We start from the raw sequence: 23,568 nt of genomic DNA on the forward strand, positions 1-23,568 counted from the left end.
TCAGGAGGAAAGGCTGACCCTCCTGAGAGAGCTGTGGCCCTTGTAATGAATGTCTCGGCTCAGAGAAGTGGCAAGCTGGATGTTTCAGCTGCACATAAATCCACCAAGCACGTCTTTTGGTCTCTGTTTAGAAATCACACTTGAAGTGTGCCCGTGGCTCTGAGGAAGAATATTTGACACAGTAGAAGGATAGTAGGTGAATGAATGCAGGAGGGAAAAGAGGTAGCCTTACGAAGTGCCTGCTGTGTACCAGCCACTCTCTGGCCTTACTCCTTATACCACCCTATCAAGTTGTTGAACATGATGGGGCCTATTTGTCAGATGAGGAAAATAAAGTATTTTCCAAAGAGAAATAGCTAGTTGAGCTGCTGGTTCCACAGCTGATTATTTTTGTTTTTCATTTCTTAGCCCATGTATATTTGTTGTACTGAGCAAAGGATTTTGGATTTTTGTACACATATATCAGGTACTCTGACCATATTCACTCCCTCTTACCCTCCTCTCTACTAGTTCTCTTTATCTCATCTGGCCTGTGTGTGTGTGCGTGTGTGTGTCCATACTCCCTAGTTTCCATATAGGAAAGAAAATGTTATATCTTTTTTTTTTCCTTAATCGGATGATGTCCAGCTTTATCTGTTTTCCTACAAATGGAACAATTTGTTCTTTATAACTGTGTATATATTCTACATTGCATGGGTGTGTGCGCGCACACCCACACACACACCATTTTCTTTTTCCACTGGTGGGGACCTTACCTCAGTTATTCTGAGTCAAGTCATACAGCAGCGAACATGGATGAACAGGTATCTCTGTGGTATGCTGACACGGTTTCTTTGGCTGTGTATCCAAGAATGGGTGGTACAGCTTAATTGTGGTAAGCCAGCTTTTAGCTTTTTTAGGAAGCTCTGTACTGCTTCCATAGTGGCTGCTGGAGTTTACATCCCCACTGACCTTTTGTAAGGTGCTTTTCTCCCTCCTCCGCCTCGCCAGCATGTGTTGTTTTCCTGTGTTTGTTTGCACGGATGCAAGTGTGCCATGTGCATGCAGTGCCCTTGGAGGTCAGAAGAGGGCATCAGATTCCAGTAACAGGGATTGGAGGCAGCCATGTGGGTGCTGTCCTCCGCAAGAGCAGAGATGCCTTAACCACTGAGCCACCTCTCAGACCCTTGTTTTCTTTTTAATGTCAGCCATTCTGACTAAATGAGCGATGGAATCTCCGTGCACTTTTGATTCGCATTTTCCTAGTGGCTAAGCATGTGGAGTATACTTCCATGTGTTAGCCATCTGTAGTTCAGGCTCTGAGCCCACTTCCTCCTAGCAGGTGACAGTTGCTGAGTGTGCAAAGAGCACAGAATATGGAATTCTGTTTCTGTGGCCCTCATGAGTCATTTGCTGTCCGTTTGTGGCCCTATAGCCAACTGTCTTGTGGTCAAAGGATGACCTATTGTTCTTATTCAGAAGACTAAAAGTATGGAATGTTCTCCACCCACATCTGTTCTCGAGGCTTGGTAACTAACTACCCCTGCTACCTTGGTTAATCATTGGCAGCCAGGTAGGAAGGTGCCTCAGGGACTCCAGTGCTATGCTGATGTTGCACTAGATGTCAGAGATGTAGTTGTGTCGGTGTGAACCTGGTTGATGAGAGTTGAGAGAGGCGAAAGACCACCATATGCTTTGGAGAACTGGCCCCTCAAGGAAGCATTTCAAACTTACTTCTGCAGAATGCTGAAAGAAAGACACCTAGTACTCACCTCATAATCGGCCCCAGGCCACACACAAATGCTCCTTAAAAAAGACCAGAGGACTGATACAGAAGTGGTATGAATACGTTCCATTGTAGAATTTATAGACATTCAAATTGACTTTCTAGCTATTAAAAAAAAAAAAAAAAAAAGCAATGCTGTTATTTTAAAGTAACTGGATAATTGTAGGTAGTTTGAGAAAGTGTGTGTGGCTTGAGGGCTTGTGTTGTCAATAGCCAGGATAGTTATGTGGGAATTGTGATTGGTCGGATTTAGGGAGGAGAAGCCCATGGCCAGGTTCCAGTTTGTGGAAATCTAGGCAGAGTCTGGGAGGTTGGGCAGGCTTGCTGGGCGTTGGCTTGTTTGGTTCCTGAAAGCAAGAGGCCTTCCAGCCTCTTACTGCGGGGATGCTTCTATCTGCTCTAGTCTCTTCCTCTGAGTCAGAATGAGTGCTACCCAGCACAGCAGATCTGCAGCAATGGCCAGATGCGCACACTGGGATTCCCTTGTAGCATTTCCTTCTCAAGGCCTGGGGAGTCTCCTGTCTCCTGTGGATGGGAACTGGGGAGGTCTTTTGGACAAATCTCCATCTTTTTATTGTTCAAAGAACTGGGCTAACCATTTGAACCTTTACCTGTAAAAAATCACGTTTGGAATGAAGCCTGTTTTCCTTCCAGCTTCTTTGACTAGTAGGATGAAGGTATCATGTATCCCAGGAAGGCCATAAAGGGACCTTTCCTGTTAGGACACCCACCTTGAACTCATTGGAAACAGAAGTCTGGGGCATTGTATATTTCATAAGTTTTGCTCAGACTTTGACTGGGTCATGCTTACCCAAAAGGGCCTTGATTTCTCCTTTAGAGTAATATAAGTAACTCAGATAAAAATAGACTTCAGGTTATGAGGTAAGTGCACCCACACACTTATACATGTATGTTTTGAGACAATATCTTGCTGTGTAGCTCAGGCTAGGTGTGAACCCAACTGACTTTGAACTCCTGAGGCTCCTCCTGCCTTGGCCTCCCGTGTGCTGAGATTACAAGTGAGTGCCCTGTACCCAGATCAAATTTGTCATTTTTCTTGTAGCGCTAGAGCTTGAAGTCAGGAGGACCTTTCCCGTGCTAGTCAGCCATGCAAACCTGCTTTTGAAAAGCATTTGTTTTACACATAGCTATGGGGACTTTGAGTTTTTCAGACTTATGCCTGTGGTAGAATGAGGCTTCTTAGCCTCCACAATGCCATGCATTGGGCTGCTATCAGTGCCTTACTAAACACGCACATTATGTCCAGTTTGGCCTGTGTTTAATGTTCAGGTGCCTTGTGGTTGGTGAGACAACTGCAAGGTGAGGAAGGCTGTTTCCTTCCACGGTCCTGCTGTGGGAGTGGAAGGCAGAAGGTCAGGTAGGTTGGTCCTGCTGTTAAAGGAAAGGATCCTAGCACACAGGCAATTGTGCTTATACTACCACCAGCTTTGGGGTGTGCCAGAGTATATTCCACAGGAATAGGGTGAAGGGCCTCACAGGTGAGGAAATTCAGAACATGAAGCAGGCCTGTAACGCAAGCAAGTTGTCACCTTGGAACAGGCAACTTTGAAGTGTGTGGTTGGGTGAATGAGACAAAGATTGGGCCACCTGGTTCTATGTGCCTATGGACCGAAGGTACCATCAGTTAGTTTGAAAGAATAGGAAGTACTCAGCTAGAAATTTGATGTTGAGGCTGTGGAAATAGCAGGTCACTTTCATGGCTCTCAGAGATACCAGGAGAGGGAGAAGCTGTGCATCTATAGGAAGGTGCAAAGATGTGTCAAGAGATGTGTAAAAACTGTACCAGAGGCTTGAGGGGGATCTCAAGATGTTTTCAGCTCAGGGCCCCAGTAGAAAAGGGGTAAAGGAGAGCTGGAGAGCAATCCTAAAGACAGTGATTAAATTTTAATGAGTGCAAGGGAGAGGTGGAAGGACATGCCCATAATTCAGCACCTGGGAAGCAGAGGCAGGAGGACCACAAATTTGAGGCCAGCTTACACTACAGTACAAGAGTCTAAAAAAAAAACCAAATTAAAATGTGGATAGAGCTGGCCAGGGTATTAGCCAGCTCTCTGAGTCAGGGGCAGGATGAGAAAGGAGTTCCTACTTAGGCTTGTCAACAGAGACTGCCTGGTTGCACTAGCTTAACTATCTTCTGGATGAGTGACTCCTGAACAGCAGGGATGAACGTGATTGATAGCTCAGCACTGGTAAGATTAAAGGAGAAGCTGGCCTCTTAAACCTTAAGAGAGGAATGTAAACAAAACAAGTTTTTATAGGGAAAAGATGACTAGGACATAATTACTAGTGAAAAGAGACATTTAACAGCTTGTGCAGAAAAATCTAAAACCAGGACAGCAAACAAGAGACAGTAGTACGGACTGTACCATTGTTGTTTCTGGGACACATACCTTTTATTGTCTGTATTTCTGAAATGATTTTTTAAAGATTTTTAAACAATAAAGGAAGCATCAATTTAACGTTTATTTTATTGTTTTAAAATTATGTATCTGTGTGTATGCATGTGAGTGCAGGTACCCTTGTGGCTAAGGCACTCGCTTTCCCTGAGGCTGGAGTTACAGGTTGTGAGCCACAGGTCAGTGCTAGGAACCCAAGTAGGTCCTTAAAAAGCAGTATGTGCTCCTAACTGCAGAGCCATTTCTCCAGCCACGAAAATTTCAACTTTAAGTGATAGAACCATCAGAAACTTATCAGAAACAGCACTGTGGTGATTACATTTACTGGAGGCTTGGAGAAGCTGTAAATTACTTGTGAATTAACTCATTTCAAGGTGGAAAAGTCCTCAGGTCATTTCTTCTTTTATATTATTACATTTATTTATTTACTTACTTACTTACTTGTGTGAGTGTGTGTGTGTGTGTGTGTGTGTGTGTGTGTGTGTGTGTGTGTTCATAGAGAACAAAGGACAACCTCCCTCCATTGTGTGGATTCTAGGAATTGCGCTCTCAGCTTGGCAGCAAGCGTTTACCCATTAAGCCGTCTCGGTAGTCCTTCAGGTCATTTCTTAGTGTCAGAATGTATGCAGCTTTCTCTTTGAATGTCGTCTACATTTGAAGAGGGAATTGAGTTCCCTGCACAGGACCAATTTTTTGTTTCACACACACACAATCACACTCACACATACACTAGCTCCCTCCCACCCCACCCACACCCTCCACACACCAACCCCTGCCATGGATAGAGAGCATTAGGGCATTCCATTTTGTTATTTGTCTTCATCAATTTCTCTAGTAGTCCAGGTTTCTTTTCCATTTCCCATCATATTTAAGTGTCCATTCTAAGCATATAATCTAAGCATATAATCAAAGCTTTTGATCATTTGAGTCAGGGTCTCATTTAGGCCATTGGTAGTTTGTTGCTGATGCATGTCATCCACCATGTTTCAAACACTGGCTTCGTTAAAATTTAAGCGCCTTTTTGTTTGTATGAAAAGTTTTAAGCATGCAGAAATGCAGAGACAATAATCTACTGCATCCCAATGATCCAGGGCAATAGTTAACACCTTGGATTGTTGTTACAGTAATTCCATTTCCAGATGTTCTGAAGCGAATCCCAGCGTTGCATCCTTTACCATTGAAGTGTCTCAGTACAGTTCCCTATGGATAAGGGTTTCATTTATTTTTTACAAAGAGTTTGAACCGTGCTTGTGTAACTCAGAAGAATGACCAAGCTGATGTTTTGTCTTCCCAGACAGTAAAGCCATTGTGGACGGGAACCTGAAACTCATCTTGGGCCTGGTATGGACTTTGATCCTTCACTACTCCATCTCTATGCCCGTCTGGGAAGATGAAGGGGATGATGATGCCAAGAAGCAGACACCAAAGCAGAGGCTGCTAGGATGGATTCAGAACAAGATCCCATACTTGCCCATCACCAACTTTAACCAGAACTGGCAAGACGGCAAAGCCCTTGGAGCCCTGGTAGACAGCTGTGCTCCAGGTAAGCGCCTATAATGCCCAAACCACCCAGAGTGGGGGTGTGTAAGGCCCAAACCTGGATTTATGTGAGAAAGTCTGTTTGTGGTGTGATCTCCTGGTTTTAGTCCATTGTAAGGCAGAGGATGAGCCACAAATAATTCTGTGTGTCCTTCCAAAGGCAGATGTTCTAGGTCTAGCCACTGAATTCAGTCAGATAATCAGATCACCAGAAAAGCTCCAGTGCCTGAACTTTGAGCGGGCTTTGGGGTTATAGTCCACCAGACTCCAGGCCTGTGTCTTCCCACATCGGTGCCTTGTTTCCTGTCAGCTTCAAGAAAACATGTGGCTCTCTTCAGTGGCTTGGCATGGGAATCCAAAGCCTTCTGCTGAATGGAAAGTGACCGTTTTTTATTAACTACTAACTTGACTATATATGGCTTTCTCTGCCCCTTTCTCTCTGTATTGCTGTGGAATAGCACTTGGTGTGGATCCAGTTAGAGCCTTTCTACCCTGGATGGGCCCTTTTCTAAGTGGTTGAGTGGACACCAAGATGTAATTATCCTCACTAGAGGATTTAGATTGATGGGTAGAGTTTGCTGGCCCACACTCAGTTAGAAAAACTAGAACCAGTGTTTATATGCCACCCCCCAAATTATTTTTTTTTATAAGAAGAACCCTTACTTTAATAATTATATTTTCCATTTACTGAGTGTTCTACCCGAGCTGGGCGCACTAATGCCGAGTAAGGCGCTGTATCTCAGCATGCTCAAAGCAGAAGTCACTAATGTCAAGTAGAAAAAAGCGTTGGCAAAGCCTCATTTCTCCTTGAAAGCCTATAAAACCTGAATATTTCAGAAATAACTCAAAGTATAGCAAATAGGCTGTCCAGCTGGCTAAAGGGGTAAAGGCCCTTGTCATCAAGTTCCGATGACCTGAGATCAATCCCTGGTACCCACATGGTAGAAGGAGAAAACTGACTCTTGTGCACCATGATATCTGCATGTGTCTATGCACTCACACATCCATACAAATAATAAATGTACCTCCCCCTCCCACCACTGTTGTTTCGAGACGTGGTTTCTCTGTGTAGCCCTGCCTGTCCTGCACTCACTTTGTAGACCAGGCTGGCCTCAAACTCACAGAAATCTGCCTGCCCTTGCTTCCTGAGTGCTGTGATTGCTGGTGTGCGCTGATACCACCCAGCTAAATGTAACTTTTAAATACCTCTAGTATTATCTCATTTCCTAGTGCCCTCTTTCTTACTTCTACATAAAGATACAATTTATGCTACTCTTTTGAGTTTAAAGTCAGAGAGTTTTACTTCTGTTCTACGCTACTTATACTAATTAGGGCCTTTTAAGTGATTCTGGGATTGTGGCTTTGAGCAAGTGGAGTTTTGAGTCACTTGTAGGATGCTTAATCTTTGTTAGGCCTTTGAGGGCAGAGGCAGCTCTGAGTTCAAGGCCAGCCTGGTCTAGAGAGTTGAGTTCCAGGACAGCCAGGACCACACAGAGAAATCCACTCTCAAAAACCAAAACAAACAACAAAACCTAAAGGCAACAAGCCCAAGCAGTTTTAGTAGATCTTGAAGAAGTGGCTAACCTCTGTCTTAATGCCAGAACATAGTGTACTAAAGCGTAAGTCTTTGCCAGTGTAGAATAGTGTCCACGCAGCCATACTCTTTAGCCATCATGCTTTTTGCCCCTCAGGTGTACAATTATAAGCTGTTGTCGGAAATTGCTGAGTTAAAAGCCTAAATGGTTTGGTTATCAGCACTTGGCTTCTCTTAATCTCTTCATCAACTAAGGCTGAAAGCACCCTTCTTGTGTTGTCCACAGGTCTGTGCCCAGACTGGGAATCCTGGGACCCACGAAAGCCCGTGGATAATGCCCGAGAAGCCATGCAGCAGGCGGATGACTGGCTGGGCGTCCCACAGGTATGGACATGCATGGTGTGTCCCAGGAGACAACTCCCACCCACTGACTTGTGTCTGGATACTTTTCTGGGTCAGACCAAGTCTGACCTTGGCATTCAGCCTTTAAAGAGCCTTGCCTCTGGCACTCTCCCATCCTCATCTCACATCTCAGTTAATTCATAATGATAGGTTCTTGTGAATTTAGCAGCTTGTAGATCGTTCAGAAATCTTCACGCTATAAGCTTTCCTCCTTACTACTTTTGTCATCTCTTCTTCTCACCTCCTACGTCTATCTCACTATAGAGTCCAGGCTGGATTGAACTCCTGATCTCCAGTCTCAGCCTCTAGAATGCTGGGATTTTAGGCGTATGTGTTGCTGCATATTTTCTATTCATTTGGTTCCAGAGATTTTGAAGGTTTTCTTTAAACCTCAGTAAGCAAGCATGGTCCTTAACTAAGGGGGAGTCAGAAGGAGCTACCAGTATTTGACTATTTTTAAACCTATATAAAAGAAAAGTAATTTCAGTTTGGTACTAAATCAAGATAATCCCATTAGTGGAAATTGCAGCACAGTTTGTATTTCCCATAGTCTATCACAGTGAACACAGTGGGTTTGAACTTTTGATGTCAGAGATAGCATCAAAATAGCTATATGTCTATTTAAGCCATTGTCTTCCTTGTAAAAATCTCCCTGAAATTACCATGGCTCCCAGGATGAAGAAAACCAATCTCATGGGACAGAGGATCCCTTGTCGTACACCATGCTGAAGTCTGAGTTGGTGTTCAGAGTTGAGATCAGTATAGGATTACTTGGGAAGTAGGAAAGCTGGCCTGTTTTCTTTGGTTTGGTTTTGGATCATGTCTCTGTTACACGACCATTCTCATATCTATCACCCTTAGAAATGCTGTAGTACATTTCTTATCCCCCTTTCAACCTGATCCCACCTTTTTTGGATATTCTGTGATGTTGGCTACTCTATAATTATTATAGTGGTTTCTGGAGAGAGATAGAAAATGGATGCATATTTTGCTTTTAATGGGCTATTTTGTAGATAACTGTTCAAAACCTCAGTAGCTATTTTGTTCATAGCCACTATCACCACAGTATTTCCGGTGAGTTTTCTCATCTCTTCATTGCATTTGGTTGATATGGCTCATGAAGTAGAGCCTTCTGCTGCTCTGAGGAGGTGTGGCTAGCCACTGTGCATCCTCACTGAAGACAGAGAGGACCTTGTCTGTTAGGGCTAGGTCAGGTAGGGAATGAAGGATGCTGATAACTTCAGGACGGTTCCCTACCCAGCCTGGATCTAATGCTGCTCCTAAGCTGAGTGTCAGGAAAATTCCCCAACACACACTTAGTATTTTATTTTTATTTTTTATTGTGTGTGTGTGTGTGTGTGAGGGCTTTCAGAGGCCAGAGGCATGGATTCCTACAGTGGAGTTGCAGGCTGTTGTGAGGTGCCGGGAACCAAAATCAGATCCTCTACAAGAGTGTGGTATCCTTTCTTCAAAACTGAGCCATCTTTCTCAGTTTTAAAGGTTCCTAATATATTAAGACTGCATGCCTAGTATGTTGTCCCCAATTGGCTTTTAAGCCAGGACCTCATGACGAATCTCAGGCTAGCCTCCCCACACTTGCTGTCTTCCTGCTCAGCCTCCCCAAAGCTGGAGCTCTAAGTGTGTACTGCCTTTCCCACTGGTTTTCTTTTTTGGTTCTTATTACTACAGAAATGTGTATATAATAGATGAGCAAAAGAAGAGGCCCATTTATACGCTTTAGAGACATTTCTTTAAAGCCAGCATGTTGTCATTCCAGGTCATCACTCCTGAGGAGATTATTCACCCAGATGTAGATGAGCACTCAGTGATGACCTACCTGTCTCAGTTCCCCAAAGCCAAGCTCAAGCCAGGCGCTCCTCTTAAGCCCAAACTCAACCCAAAGAAAGCCAGGGCCTACGGCAGAGGTGAGTGCTGTTCTTGTTGGATATGAGGTGTGTTCTCTGGCATCAGCTCCGGGATGAATGTTCTCCAGATCATGAGGCTGAGGAGAAGGTGTGGTCAGTAAGGGCTTCTTATGCAAGTGTGAGGACCTGAGTTTGGATTCTCAGCACTTACCTAAAAGCCAGGTGTAGCAGCACACTTCCAGTATTGTCTCAAGATAAAATGATTTAAGGTTTACTCTGTAAAGATAGCCCAGGTCTCCTTTGTTGAGCATGCATTTGTGCTTTAAACCTAAAGTTCTGTTTATTGGTGACCACCTCATTCTGTCTTGAGAATCTGAGGCCTACCTGTAGTACATTTTTCTGAAGTTGCTGCTTGTAGCTCTGAGAAAGCTGATGCTTTCACTTAAGAACTGCAGCCTGCTCCTACGTGGCTGGGATGGGTCTTGTCCCAGGTCACTAGTTACGGATGGGGGTGGGGCAGGAGCCCCTGCCTTCTGGATGCTGACTCATTCTGCTGTCAAGCAGAATCTGCTTCAGGTTTCCAGATGTGGTGGGAGCTATTGTTTTCCTGACGGAAGCTTCCTTGCTGATACATCCTGTTTATGACTTGCACTGTAAGATGCTCAGCACCTCATGGCTGGTCAGAGCCACTTCAGGTGTTTGGTCAGCTGTGCTCAGCAACTGATTTGAAGCATCAGTTTTTTTAAGGAGGGTAGTTAACAGTGGGATGTGGTGGAATGTGTTCCCTTGCAAATGTCAGTGCTCTGGGAGGCAGAAGCTGGAGAATCTCGCGTTTAAGCCTGACCAGAACAACAGTGAACAAAGAGAAAATTGAACAACAACTACATGGCTGTGGGTTTGATTTCTGGTAAGATTAGAACAGCAATCTCCCTTTCTTATAAAGTAGACAAGTGCATTATATTTCTTAATTTTTGTAACTAAAATTGGGGTCACACCTACTATGCACAGTTTGGTGCACACCCACTTGTCAGTTAATAAGCACTGGACAAGTTTGGAGGCCCTCTTCCCATTGTTTATTGGCATCTCAAATTTGCTTTGCCTGAACCCTAACCCAAGGTGATCAGTGTAATAAGGAATCTTAAAGATTAAAGATAATGTTATTTTAATATTAAAAAAAAAAAGCCACAGATAGCTATTGACTCTCATGTCAGGGGGTTGACTTTGACCAAGGCATAAAATGCTTGTTTGTAATAACCTTATCACTGGCTGCCTGGTTTCCTCATTTTAATGTGAGATGGTTTCCTTCCGTGGTGCTGTCTCCTGTAAAAGACTGCTCACTATAGTTCAGGAATGTGGCTGTTTCCTTCTTTGTAAGCGTTATGAATGCTGGGAAAAACAAGCCATTTTCATCTCATATTTGTTTGTGTGTAGGCTTGTTCTTTCATTTTCTTTTCATCATGATGAATGTACAATAATGTCCAGGGGCGTTAAGCACACCCACAAGTCATAGGACTATCAGCATCACTGTTCGTCTTCAGAGCATCTTCAGCTTTCCACAGAAAAATGCCATGCTTATTAAACAAGCTCTCCCTTCTCTTCCTCCGCCTTCTCCTGGCACGCTGTATTCTACTTTATGTATTTGTGTGGGTATCTCACAGAAATAAAATGGTGGTGACTTTTGTGTCCAGATTACCTCATTTAGCCTATGTTCTCAGGATTTTTTTTTAATTATAACATATATCACTACCATCATCTCCTTTTTCTTCTTCCTTCTCTCTTCCTCCTCTTCCTTCTCTTCCTCTGTGTAGCCCTGACTGTCCTAGAACTCACTTTGTAGACCAAGTGGCCTCAGACTCGCAGTGATTCATCTGTCTTTGCCTTCAACTGGTTCTTTCTTTTTTATGGGTGAATGATATTCTGTTGTGTATACTGTATTTGGCTTATTCGTTCATTTACTTACAGGCATATGGGTTGTGTTTTCCCTTTTAGCTATGATGAACAATGCTGCTGAGAACTGGAATCTTTTGGGCATATACCTAGACATGAAATTGATGGGCCGTATTGTGATTCTATGCTTAACTTTTCTCCTTTCGAAATAGGGAGGCAACACAGTCACTTTGGGGATGGGGCCACAACACGAAGCCACATATGTGGGGCTGTAAAATGAATGTCGAGACGGTTTTGCTGCATTACTTACTAAGTTTCTGCTACTCAGACTAGAAATAGAGAATACTCCATATAGTTTAGTTTCCAAAAGGGTTCAGAGGTTTGTTTTATCCTGTGGGTGTTGAGTAGATTCCTGTTGAGACCAGTTAGCACTCGCAGAGGTATCTGTTGAGTTGAGTTGTCTGGGGTGAGTGGGGTGAGAGGGCTTGAGGTCTTTGTGTAAGGCTCCCTTGCGGGGTTAGCGTCATTGAACACATCTGTCCACTGGCTGAGCAGAACTGTTCTCCAAACCATGTTCTGTGTGACATGCTAACAACAGAGCCTGTGTTGTAGTAACTCAGTCTGAGTAATTAGAGGGACTGGTTTCACGTGGTGAGCATGACTCTGCAGGAGTTTTCTGGAGTGTGGCTGTGGCTCAGCTTCCTAAGCAACCCTGGTTAGCCAGGTTGCACTAACTTAACTGAGTCATTGACCAGATGCAGAATAAATTGTTTCTCAAACTGCTAGAGTCAGATGGAGTAGGTGCCTGTGAATATTGTAGGTATGCATTTAATTCTTGCTGTTAGTGACCTGATCATTGTATAAGCAAAAGAAAAACAGAAAATAAAATCTGGAAGTCCATTTTCCAATTGCTAGTCCCTTTTTTTTCCTTCCAAGTCTGAGGAATTTATTTCAAATGAGGCGTGGGGGTGGGAAGTCGTACTGGGATATCCTTATGGAAGCTAAGACAAATGTTCTATCATTGAGCTAAATGCCTGCCGCCACAAGGCAGAACAGTCTTTCGAGACAGTATGTGCTCTGTGTTTAGCCAAACACCAAAGGAAAAAACCAGGCCCTCCTCATGTATCAGCAAAAGTAAATGTGGAGCCAAGACTTTGACTATAGTCTAGTTTTAAGGTAGTAATGATGTCAGTAAAGGCTGGGTAAGACACGGTAATGAGGTGCTCCTTTTCTGGCTACTAGAGGTAGAAGTAAAATTCCCACCCTAACCTGTTAGAAATGGGGAGCCCCTCTCAAACCTCAAGGACCAGTGGAAGTGGAATGGAGATCCCGGACTTCCTCCCCTGCTGGAGTGGTATGCTAAAAAAATGAGCTACCAGAAAGTTCACCTAAAGTCCAAAGTCCCATAACATAAAACCCAAGTTGTTCAAGTTTCAACTTTAAAAGTCATTGTCACACCATGCACCAAGATTTCAAATCAAATGAAAATGGTAGTTGATGCCAGTAGTGCATGGACTGAGATATTACCTGCTAACCATTTTAAAGTGTCCATGACAGCTAATATTTTCAGCTTGACCGATCTGGAATCACCTAGCCAACCAGCTTTTGAGCAAGTCTGTGTAGGATCTTTTAAGTTGGGTTAATTAATGTATGAATACTATGCCAGACTATCCCGTGGCCTGGGATCCAGATGGACTGAATAAAAAGAAAGTGAGCTGAGTACCAGTGTCTGCTCTGCTTCCTCACTGTGGGTATAAAGTAACTCACTGACAAGCCAGCTCCAGCTTCTGCCGGCAACTGTGGAAAGCCCGTTAATGCTTTCTTGTTATCAGGTATTTAGTCACAGTGATAAGAAAAAAAAAAAAAATACAGTGTATATATTTTTAAAGGCTTCAATAAGGGCTGGAGAGATGGCTCAGAGGTTAAGAGCACTGACTGCTCTTCCAAAGGTCCTCAGTTCAATTCCCAGCAACTACATGGTAGCTCATAACCACCTATAATGAGATCTGGTGCCCTCTTCTGGCATGCAGGCAGAACACTGTGTATATAATAATAATAATAATAATAATAATATCTTAAAAAAAAGAAAACTTAAAAAAAAAGGCTTCAACAACAATTTTGAATACTATTGAAATAAATGGAAAAAAAATGAATTTTTCTGCAGAGAAATGGAATTCCCAGACAGAAGTTAAAATGTCTAGAAGATGTAGAGCCATTTGAAGACCTTAGAACTGATAATAATAATAACTGAAATGAGTTGTTGGATGTAATTCAGTAACAGAGTGGAAAGACGGAAGAATTAGTTAGCTGCACATGGAACCAGAGAACTGACCCAGTAGTCTATATGAAAGACAGGAAAAGAAAAAGAAATGAACAGAGCCCCTGGGAACCTGTGGGAACTAAAACAAGATTGCTAATGATTACATTAGAAGAGACAATGGGAGGGTATGAAAAGAAGGCAGGACTAAAAAAAAAAAAAAAATGCTTAAAGAAATATTTGGCTATAAAGCCTATAAATGAATAGGGTAAAAACAGCCAAATGGAAAGAGTATACATAATAGCAGTTGTGAGGGAAAAGGCACGACTGGATACACTTCAGAACATTAAAGACAAAGAACGGTGTTTCATTTTGTGCTGGGGACTTCTGTAAATCCAGGGTTACCTAGATCCCTTTGCTATCACCCCCAAGTTGCGGGATCACACGCATCTGCCACTACACCTGACTAAGACATAAAGTTTAGGCACGGTGTGAGAAAGCGGAAAGCCTGCCCAAAGGAAATGCCAGAATGTCAGGTTTCTCATCAAAACCATGGAGGTCACAAGGAAATGGCACTGCAGTTTGCAAGTGTTTTTTGTTTTTTTTTTGTTTGTTTGTTTGTTTTGTTTTGTTTTGTTTTAAAGTTGTCAGCTAGAATCCTTTTTATCCAAGGGAAATTCCTATACTTTCAGACAAAGGAAAAGCAAAAGAATTTGTCACCAGAAGTCTATCCTGAAAGGATGGCCTTTTAAAGGAATCATACAAAAGAAGAGATCTTGAAATAACAGGAACAAAATTATGTCTTAACTACAGGGACTACCGCAATTCAGCCAGATAACTGAGATGAGGGTGTAAGTGTTGAGGGAACTGAATCTGTAAAACTGTACTGCTCCTGTAAACCCCCAGATGCAGATGATTCCACGAGAGAATTCTACCAAACACTTAAGTATTAAAACCGATTTTATGGTCTTAAAACTAAGTAAGAGATGAGAGCACTTACTGTTCTATTTTGCTTCCTGCTGCTGTGATGAAATACTGACCCAGAAGCAACTTTCGGGAAGGAAGGGAGGGTTTATTTCAGCTTACACTTTACAGTCCCATTCGAGGGAAGCCTGTGTAGGAGCTCAAGCGAGAACCTGGAGGCAGGTGCTCCAGCAGGGGCCATGGGGGAGTGCTGCTTCCTGGCTTGCTCTCCATGGCTTCCTCAGCCTGCTTTATAGTAGACCCCAGGGTGCCAGCACCCACAGTGGGCTGGGTCCTCCCACATCAATCATTAATCAACATATCCCACTGTCAAGCCCAGAGGCCAGTCCGAAGGAGGCAATTCCTCATTTGAGGTCCCTCTTCCTGGGTGACTCTAGCTTGTGTCAAAAATGTAGCCAGTAGGATTAACAACCCACTTTATGAGACTAATAATAAAACCAAAGCTGATACCAAAACAAACAAACAAAACCAGAGATCAATAGAATATAGATATTAAAACCACCACCGAATATTATCATATACATTTGGGCAATAATATAAAACGAATCACACATTGTGACTAAGTGGGGCTTCTTTTAGCAATATAAGGCTGGTCCACTATTAGAAAACTTGTCAGTACAATCAACCAGATTATAATAACAGGTTTGTGAATTAAAAAAAAAAAAAATCATGGTCATACCGATGATTTAAAAAAAAAAAAAAAAAACAACTGGCAAAATTCAACAGTCATCCATCATAAGACTCGGAAAAAGGGAAGGACAAACTTCCTCAAGTTGATGGAGAGTAGCTGCCACAGGAGCTCTGGCTGACATCTTAGCAGTGAAAAGGTGGTGTGTTCTAAGATCTAGAACACAGGGTGGCAGCTGTCTTTGCCATTTCTTTGCAACACAATAAGGGGGCTCTGAATGGTAATGTTAGGCAGGAAGTTGAGGACAGCAGCAAAGGCGGAAACAAAACTGTCCAGTTGCAGACGAAGTGTTGCTGGTGTGTACTGACCATCTCAAATAGCTAAAAATGAGAAAAGCCGTGTGTGGTGACATGCACCTTTAATCCCAGGCAAAGGCAGGCAGGCTTCTGTGACTTCAAGGCCAGCCAGGCTATATGGTGAGACCCTCTCTCAAAAAAGAAGGAAGAGGAGGAAAGAACGAAAAAGGGAAGGGTCCCCAAAGCAAAATAAAGTTTTTCTTACATAAAGTTCAGTGAGTGACAAGGCACAAAAGTGACAAAATCCATTATAGTTTTACATAGTAGAATACACAATATATGGACCCTGGAATTTAAAATGGCACACCGTTTACAGTCATATAGAAAGAAAAGAAAATAGCCATGAGTGTACTAAAACACCCGTAGGATTTATGACCTAAAAACTGTAAAGAAAAGACCTGAATAAGTGGAGAGACTGAAACAAAGACGTTGGTTCTTCCTAAATTGACAAGATTGCTAATGAAATTTGGGCAATGAATTCAGCAAGACAGACTTGCCTAGCACATGTGAAGTCAATTCCTAGCACCACAAAACAAAACAAAAATGTTTCGTAGGTGTTGACAAGTATGTATCAAAAGAAGAAAAGCCAAAGGAACTGTATTAATTAGAAGAGTTTTTAAAGAAGTGTAACAGAGGAGTCAATCTGCTGTATTTGTAGCTTCAGATCTGTACTGACATTGCTGGAAGATTCTAGCACAAGAGGCAGGAGGATCCTTGACTTCAAACACAGCCTGGTCTACACTGTGAATTCCAGGACAGCCAGGGCTACACAGAGGAACCCTATCTCAAAAAACAGACAGACAGACAAAAATCACACCTAAGGGGCTGGAGATGGTTCAGTGGTTAAGAACATTGGTTGTTCTTGCAGAGGATCAGGGTTTGATTCCCAGTGCCCACTTGGTGGCTAACACTATTTGGAGTGTCCCAGGCAATCCAGTCACACCTAATGTCTCCAAGCGTGCTGGACATACATGTAGTAAACGGAAATACAGACAAACACCCATACACAGAAAATAAATAATTTTTAAAAGTACAGTCCTACGTAACACAAAAATTAGCTCAAACTGAATCACTTAAATGTATACAACATGCAACTAAAACACTTGATGGGGAAAAAAACAGAAAAGAATTTGAGACCTAGGGTTAGGTAAAGAAAGAATTCTTACATCTGAAACAAAAGCGCAAAAGAAAAAATGACAATGTTTACTTCATCAAAATAAAATAAAAAAAACTTTCAAGTCTTAAAAAAAAAAACTAAGTCTGGAGAGATGGCACAATGGTTAAAAGCATTGTCTGCTCTTCCAGAGGTCCTGAGTTCAACTCCCAGCAACCACATGGTGGCTCACAACCATCTATACTGGGATCTTATGCCCTCTTCTGGCATGCAGGTGTACATACAGATCACTCATATACATTAGATAGATAGATAGATAGATAGATAGATAGATAGATAGATAGATAGATAAATGATTTGAAGCTTCTGTGTTCCAAAGTCTGTGCATGGTGTGGGAGATTAACTGTTAGAGTGGCCAAAGTAAAAACTGGTAATTCTTCAGCCTGGCAAGGATACAGAGAAAGCTTGTCTGGACCCCCGCATGCTGGCGTGAATGGAAAGTGACACAGATATTCTGTGTCGTTATAATTTTAATATATGCACTACATAGTGAGCAGGAAGCCTGTGTCCTCAATTTAAAACAACAATGAAACCTACCACTAAAAGTGCAAATCCTATGCAAGCCACTAGCTGCCCTCTCTGGTACATGTCTGTCTCAGCCATAGCTGAGAGCCTCCTCTACTTCTCCCTGTGTTGGTTTCTGCCCACCCAACTGTGTGGGTTTTCCCACTGACTTCTCTTCCAGTTCCCTGCATGGCAGCTGAACGGCTCACAGGCAGTTCATCTCAGAGCTGTCTGCCTGGTGTTGGCACAGGAGCTGCAGGTTGAAGCCCAGACTCTAATCAGCCTTAGAAGCTGCTTACAAGTACTGGGTCCTGGAGTTATTTTAACTTTCTGTGTTATTTGGCACCAGATCAGAGGTTCTTGTGCCCTGCTTAGGCTAACCAGTCACAGAGCTCAGGGGATACCCATGTGTCCAGAGAATATTCTAGAATGAAAAGAGGTCTCTATCATGAGGTTTGAGAACACCTGAGACTTGGGATGGACCAAACCCCTGGCAAGGACAGAGACACTTCTGGATTCTCAAGCCTGCCTTTCTGTTGGTGACTCATCCTAACTGAGAGTCCCACCAAAAGCTTATCAACCCAGGAAGTTCCGGGAAGGTTGGGAGCCCTATGTCAGGACCTGATCATTCCCACACCTGGACAGTTGGACTTTACAGGGGATTTTGGGGACTCGGTGTGAGGAACCAGGTTTGGAAGAAGATATAGATATAGATGCAGAACATTATACTTGGTATAGATATACTCTTACATTCCCACAAAACCCATATCTGAATGTTTATAGCAGCTCTGAAAATGACAGTCAGCCAGAGATAACCCAGATACCCCTCTGTGGAGAATGAATAAGCAGTTGCATAGCACAGGACATTACTCATCAGTGAAAAAGCAGCAGCAGCCAGAGAATCAACAGGATTCTCAGTGAGAAGGACCAATGCCGTAACGTTGCATAATACACGATTCCATTTCTGTAACATTTTTGAAATGGCAAAATTACAGAGGTGGAGAGCAGAAAAGTGGTTGTCAGGGATAAGAAGAGGGTGGAGTGAAGAGAAGAGGGTGGGATCCTGTGAGGCAACACGAGGGATTTTGTGGTTAGAATCTTGACCGTATCATTTTTAGTGCTCTGGTTGTGATATCTATCATCACTTCATCTATGTGCACATAAGTACAGGTGCCTGCAGAGGCCAGACGAGGACATTGGATCCCCAGGAGCTGGGGCCGTAGATGGTTCTGAACCATCTGATGTGGGTGCTGGGGAAGCTGAAATCAGGTCCTCTAGAAGATCAGGAAGTGCTCTTAACCATGGAGCCATCTCTCCAGACCATTGTTGCACATTTATTAACAATGATTGTATATTCATAGATTCAGGGTACTGTTACATGTGTGTATGAGTTATGCATTGAGCAAACCCAACCCAGCTCTTTCTATCCAGCCAACACCTCAGTCCTTAGTAAGCACTTTTTTACATTCAGGCTGACTTTCTAGGTTCTATATTTGAGAAAGAGCACACAGTACTTGCCTTTCTACATCCGACTTATTTGGCTTTACATAATGTCCTACATGTCTGTTCTTTCTTACTGTAAGTGGTAGGGTTTGGTTTTTCTTTGTAATTGAATATTTACTCTGTTGTGTCAAATATCACATTTTATGTTTCTGTCTATTGGCGGGTACCTAGGTGTACTCCTTATCTTAGCTATTGTGAGTAGTGCCAGAATTATCAGTGGAAAGCAGTTGTCTCTAAGGTATGCTGGTGAAAGAGTGTCATTTCTTACACCCATCTGTATGGGACTCTGCCTTTAATTTGTTCAATTATTTGTGTGTGTGTGTTGATTCTTTGTGAGTTTTACATCACAGTCCCACTCATCTCCCTATCTTCTCATATTTGCCCTTTGCCCTTACAAGCCCCCAAAATACAACACAAGCAAACAAGCAACAACGACAAAAACCAAAGCATAGAAAACATCTCATCATGGAAGCAGTAGTAGATCACAGTGTAGTGTCCCATAGTGTATCCCTCTGTCCACACATCTTCACTTCCAAATGTTCTTGCAATGAGTCATCGGTCTGGTTAGAGATCTCTGGCTTCTGTGACACCATCAATATTGGACCCTCATTAGGACTCCTGGTTATTCTATTGTTGCCCTTTGTCATGGAGATCCTGCAGCTTTGGATCAGCAGGACTGGCCCTTTCAATAATCTTTTTGTTTTAAATTAATTTCTTCAACAAGTACACAGAATAATAGGTTTGTCCCTCCCTCTCTCCTCCCTCCCTCCCTTCCTTCCTTTCTTTTTTTCTCTTTCTTTCTCTTTTTCTTCCTCTCTTCTTTCTCTTTCTCTCTTCTTTCTCTTTCTTTCGCTCCTTCTTTCTTTCCTTTCCTATCGGGTCTCAGGTAAATCATCATTCTTTGCTCATATTATCCCCTCCATTGCCCTTCCCTTTCTCCCCTTTCCCCGCTGGTTTTCCCCCAAAGCCTGATGCCTGAGGAAGGCAGAAAAGGTCTTCAGATCCCTTGGAACTGGAGTTAAATGGTTGTTAACCACCATGTGGGTGCTAGGAATGGAGCCCAGGTCCTTTGCAGCAGTAGCAAGTACTCTTAACAGCTGAGCCCTCTCTCCAGCCCCTCATATAACTTTTTAGTACCTAGATCCTGCATATTAGAAAAAACACACAATGTCTTTACCCCCATTAACATTTTGTTCCCTTCTGAAGACTCCTTTCCCACAAGGTCACATTTCTACATCTGTATCATCCATATATGTCTGGATTTCACATATGAAAGAAAATATGGGATGTTTGTCTTTGAGTCTAGTTACTATTGCTTAGCTATCTTAAATTTAAAAAGTCTGATTGCAAATAATAGTTGAATGCAGTTTTTTAAAAGTGTATGCAATATTGCAACTTCCTTCTCCTGTATGGCCTCTCAAAGGCTGCTATCTACACCTATATATATTTTCACTATTACATGGACCACTATCTAAAATTCCTAAATATTTTAGAATTGGGTATTAGTTAGATAACATGAAGAAAATTAAGAGTTTGAACCTTTCTGATTATTCCTGTCATGGCAGTCTGTCCCCATCTCCCACATAGGATCTATAGGGTTGGGTCTCATCTCCCAGTTCACTGAGGGGGGGAAAAAAAGACATAGTGGGTGACAGTTTGTGTGAGGGCATTGGCTAACTCAAAATTTTCTATGTAAAAACTCCTGACAATGTAAAAACTCCTGACAGGAATTGAACCCACTGGAAACATGGTGAAGCAGCCAGCCAAATTCACTGTAGATACCATCAGCGCTGGGCAAGGAGATGTGATGGTGTTTGTTGAAGACCCAGAAGGAAACAAAGAAGAGGTATGTTGGGGGTTGCTACCTCCCTCTGGAGTTATTGGACCTTATCACGAGAGTAAGACTGAGTCTTCAGGCCCTCATAGTGCTCAACCAAAATGTTACCAAAAGGATCCTGAGGCTTGCCGTGGCTAAAGTAACTTGCCCAAGAGCTGAGCCTTGAGTGCAATGTACATTGATTCACAAGGACACAGTATTTAATAAATTTAATGATACTTTGGATGAGACAGAGAACTTGTTAATTGAGGTGTCCTGATTTTTCTTTACTGATCATCTTTGGGTCTTTGACCAGGGACCAAGCATATTCTTATTTTCCTAGGTCCAGATCTTACTCCTATCACAGTATGATCTGAACTTCTGAATATTGTCTAGCTTCCCCTCTGGGCAGGGTCTCTGTCCAACTTACTGTTTTATTTTTGGTTCCCAAGACTGGGTCTGGCATCTCCTAAGCCTGTAATAATCACGAGACCACTCGGCGATCAAGTGAATCTGCTTCATATTTTCTCTGCCCTTGATCACCAGCCCCTGGAGAGCCCTAGCTTTGTGCTGGGTAGTTTCCACCCACTCCCACACCTATTGATGCTGCCTCTTTGCTGCAGCGTCATGCAGCAAGCTGACACCACTCATGACTTAAACCTCTCACCTTCTCTAATTGATAATTGTCTTCCCCTCTAGGCACACGTGACACCTGACAATGACAAGAATAAGACTTACTCCGTGGAGTATCTGCCCAAGGTCACCGGGCTGCACAAAGTAAGATGAGCAAATGGCTGTGGCGAGGTCTGGCCCTTGGACTTGTTATATATGTTAAAGAAAGAGATCTTAAGTAGAGGGATGGTCTTGGTGGCAGTGTTTGTATAGTCCTGGATGTGGAATGCAGGTTCTCTCACATGCTAGGCAAAAGCCGTGAGTGATATAAGTTAACTTAATTAGCATATTCATGTTCATTTAGGGGAAAAGGTAGAACCTCTATGAATCAGAGTTGGCATTGGCTAGCACATCTCCATTGTTTTTATTCCATATGGGTACCTAAAGATTGAAGCTGTGTATCTGGATTATAGATACTGTAGTGTCTAAACTCCAAATGTTTCCTTCCTCATTCTCCTTTGAGATGGGCTAAAGCGTGTCCTGGTCTTGAGCCCTGAGGACACCCAAGTTCAGCTCACTAACAGCCACAAAGAATACACTAAGCATTTGAGGAATGCCAGGGATCCAATTCCCAGGCCCTTCCTTCACCTCAGCATCATATCAAGCTCTGTTTGAGACCATTTCCAAGATAGTTCTATAGGGCAAAAGCTAAGAGAGCCTGAGCTATAGCAAGTGAATAATTAGGAATGTGTCTTTGGCACACAAAAGCCAGTCATCCTATATCATGCCCAGATTTTAAGACAGTTCTACTTTCTGCCTTGAGCTTTTGTGAGTTCACCAGGATTCTTCTTACTCCAGAATACCATGAGTCTAGGAAAATGAAATCTTCAAAGGGAACATTTATGATCTAATTAATTCATCCCAGCAAAGTATGGATTCATAGGAAGCCCAGTCCAGTTCTCTTGAAATATCCCAGGATGAGAATTTTTTGCTGAAGTTTTAGACAGAAGTCATTATACTTTGTCTCAAACACATTTATCTCAGAATGACCTTGGTGTGTGAAAAATCTTACTCTATTTTTGAAGTTTTGGGATGATGCGGTTTGTATTCTGACAGTGCAGTGGCCCTATCTGCCCTACTAAAGGAACCCCATGCCTAGAGATCTAAGTATAAGTGATTGTTCATTTCCTGTTAGAGAGGCCAAGTGCCCTTCGAGATGTCCTAGGGTAAAGGTGGCGCAGAACTTGTGGGAGTGGCTGCCCAATGCCTGGTCTAACTTGAGGCCCATGCCATGAGAGGGAGCCCATGTCTGACCCTGCCTGGATGGCCTAGAACCGGAGGCTAGATAGCTGAGAGACCTGAAATAGAACCAAACACAAGTACGGGGCAGAGGGCAGGATGGGGGGAATAAAGGGTATCTGATATAAGTACTTTCAGTAGTTTAAGGCAGGATATCATGGGCATAGCCATATGCCTGATGGGTCTAGGTGTAGATGTAGTTCTGGCCGCTTTCCCTGATTTTAGGGCTCCTGCTTTCAGCCACCGTTGGGTGTACAGTCCTGAGAAAGGTGAAAGAAGTTTGTGCATGAGACCGGATAGTGCACTTGCTAGCCAGGCAGAAGCTGTTATATCTCTCTTGTTACTTGTAGGTCATAGTCCTCTTCGCCGGACAGCACATTTCCAAGAGCCCGTTTGAAGTGAACGTTGACAAAGCACAAGGAGATGCCAGCAAAGTCACTGCAAAAGGCCCAGGGTTGGAAGTTACAGGGAACATTGCCAATAAGCCCACCTATTTTGACATCTACACAGCTGGTAATGTGTTCAATAGATTGACTTTTGAATCTTCTTGCAGGATCTAAAACAAATTCCAAAAGTTTGGGGCTTGGGCATCCAAACTTTTGTCTTTTAAATTGACCAAACAACTTTTTCTCAAGATTAGTTGTACTTTTACATATCTCCACTCTTGTTCCTGATTGAGAAGTAATCAGTTTCTCTACAGATTTCAGTCTGTGTGAAATTTTAACAATCATATGCTAGGCCAAGTTTTATGAAAGACTGGGCATAGTGAGTAGCACAAATGTGTAAGATGGGTTATTGATTTCTTAGCTTTCTTTTATTTTGGTTTTAAGACAGGGTTTCTCTTTGTAGCCCTGGCTGTCCTAGAACTCACTCTGTAGACCAGGCTGGCCTTCAGCTCACAGAGATCTACTGCCTCTGCCTCCTGAGTGCTGGAATTAAAAGTGTGCACCGCCACCTGGCAGCTTTCTTTTCGGTTTTGTTTTGTTTTTAAGAAAATAACTGTGAAAAAGGTGACTGTTGGTACAG

General features: G+C 42.8%; 1 protein-coding gene across 3 annotated transcripts in view; it reads left to right on the top strand.

Moving 5' to 3' along the window:
- The window catches only part of Flnb (filamin B), a 132,391-nt gene that overhangs the window by 41,827 nt on the left and 66,996 nt on the right, over window positions 1-23,568 (top strand). For all 3 annotated transcript variants that reach the window (XM_055599036.1, XM_055599037.1, XM_055599035.1), the window contains 6 exons: window positions 5,477-5,725; window positions 7,542-7,639; window positions 9,435-9,582; window positions 20,543-20,661; window positions 21,331-21,408; window positions 22,893-23,055. In XM_055599036.1, the coding sequence (XP_055455011.1) occupies window positions 5,477-5,725; window positions 7,542-7,639; window positions 9,435-9,582; window positions 20,543-20,661; window positions 21,331-21,408; window positions 22,893-23,055 (855 nt within the window). The remainder of the gene's footprint in view (window positions 1-5,476; window positions 5,726-7,541; window positions 7,640-9,434; window positions 9,583-20,542; window positions 20,662-21,330; window positions 21,409-22,892; window positions 23,056-23,568) is intronic.

Source organism: Psammomys obesus, unplaced genomic scaffold (genome assembly GCF_907164565.1).
Source record: "Psammomys obesus unplaced genomic scaffold, mPsaObe1.curated_primary_1811, whole genome shotgun sequence".
Lineage (NCBI taxonomy): Eukaryota > Metazoa > Chordata > Mammalia > Rodentia > Muridae > Psammomys > Psammomys obesus.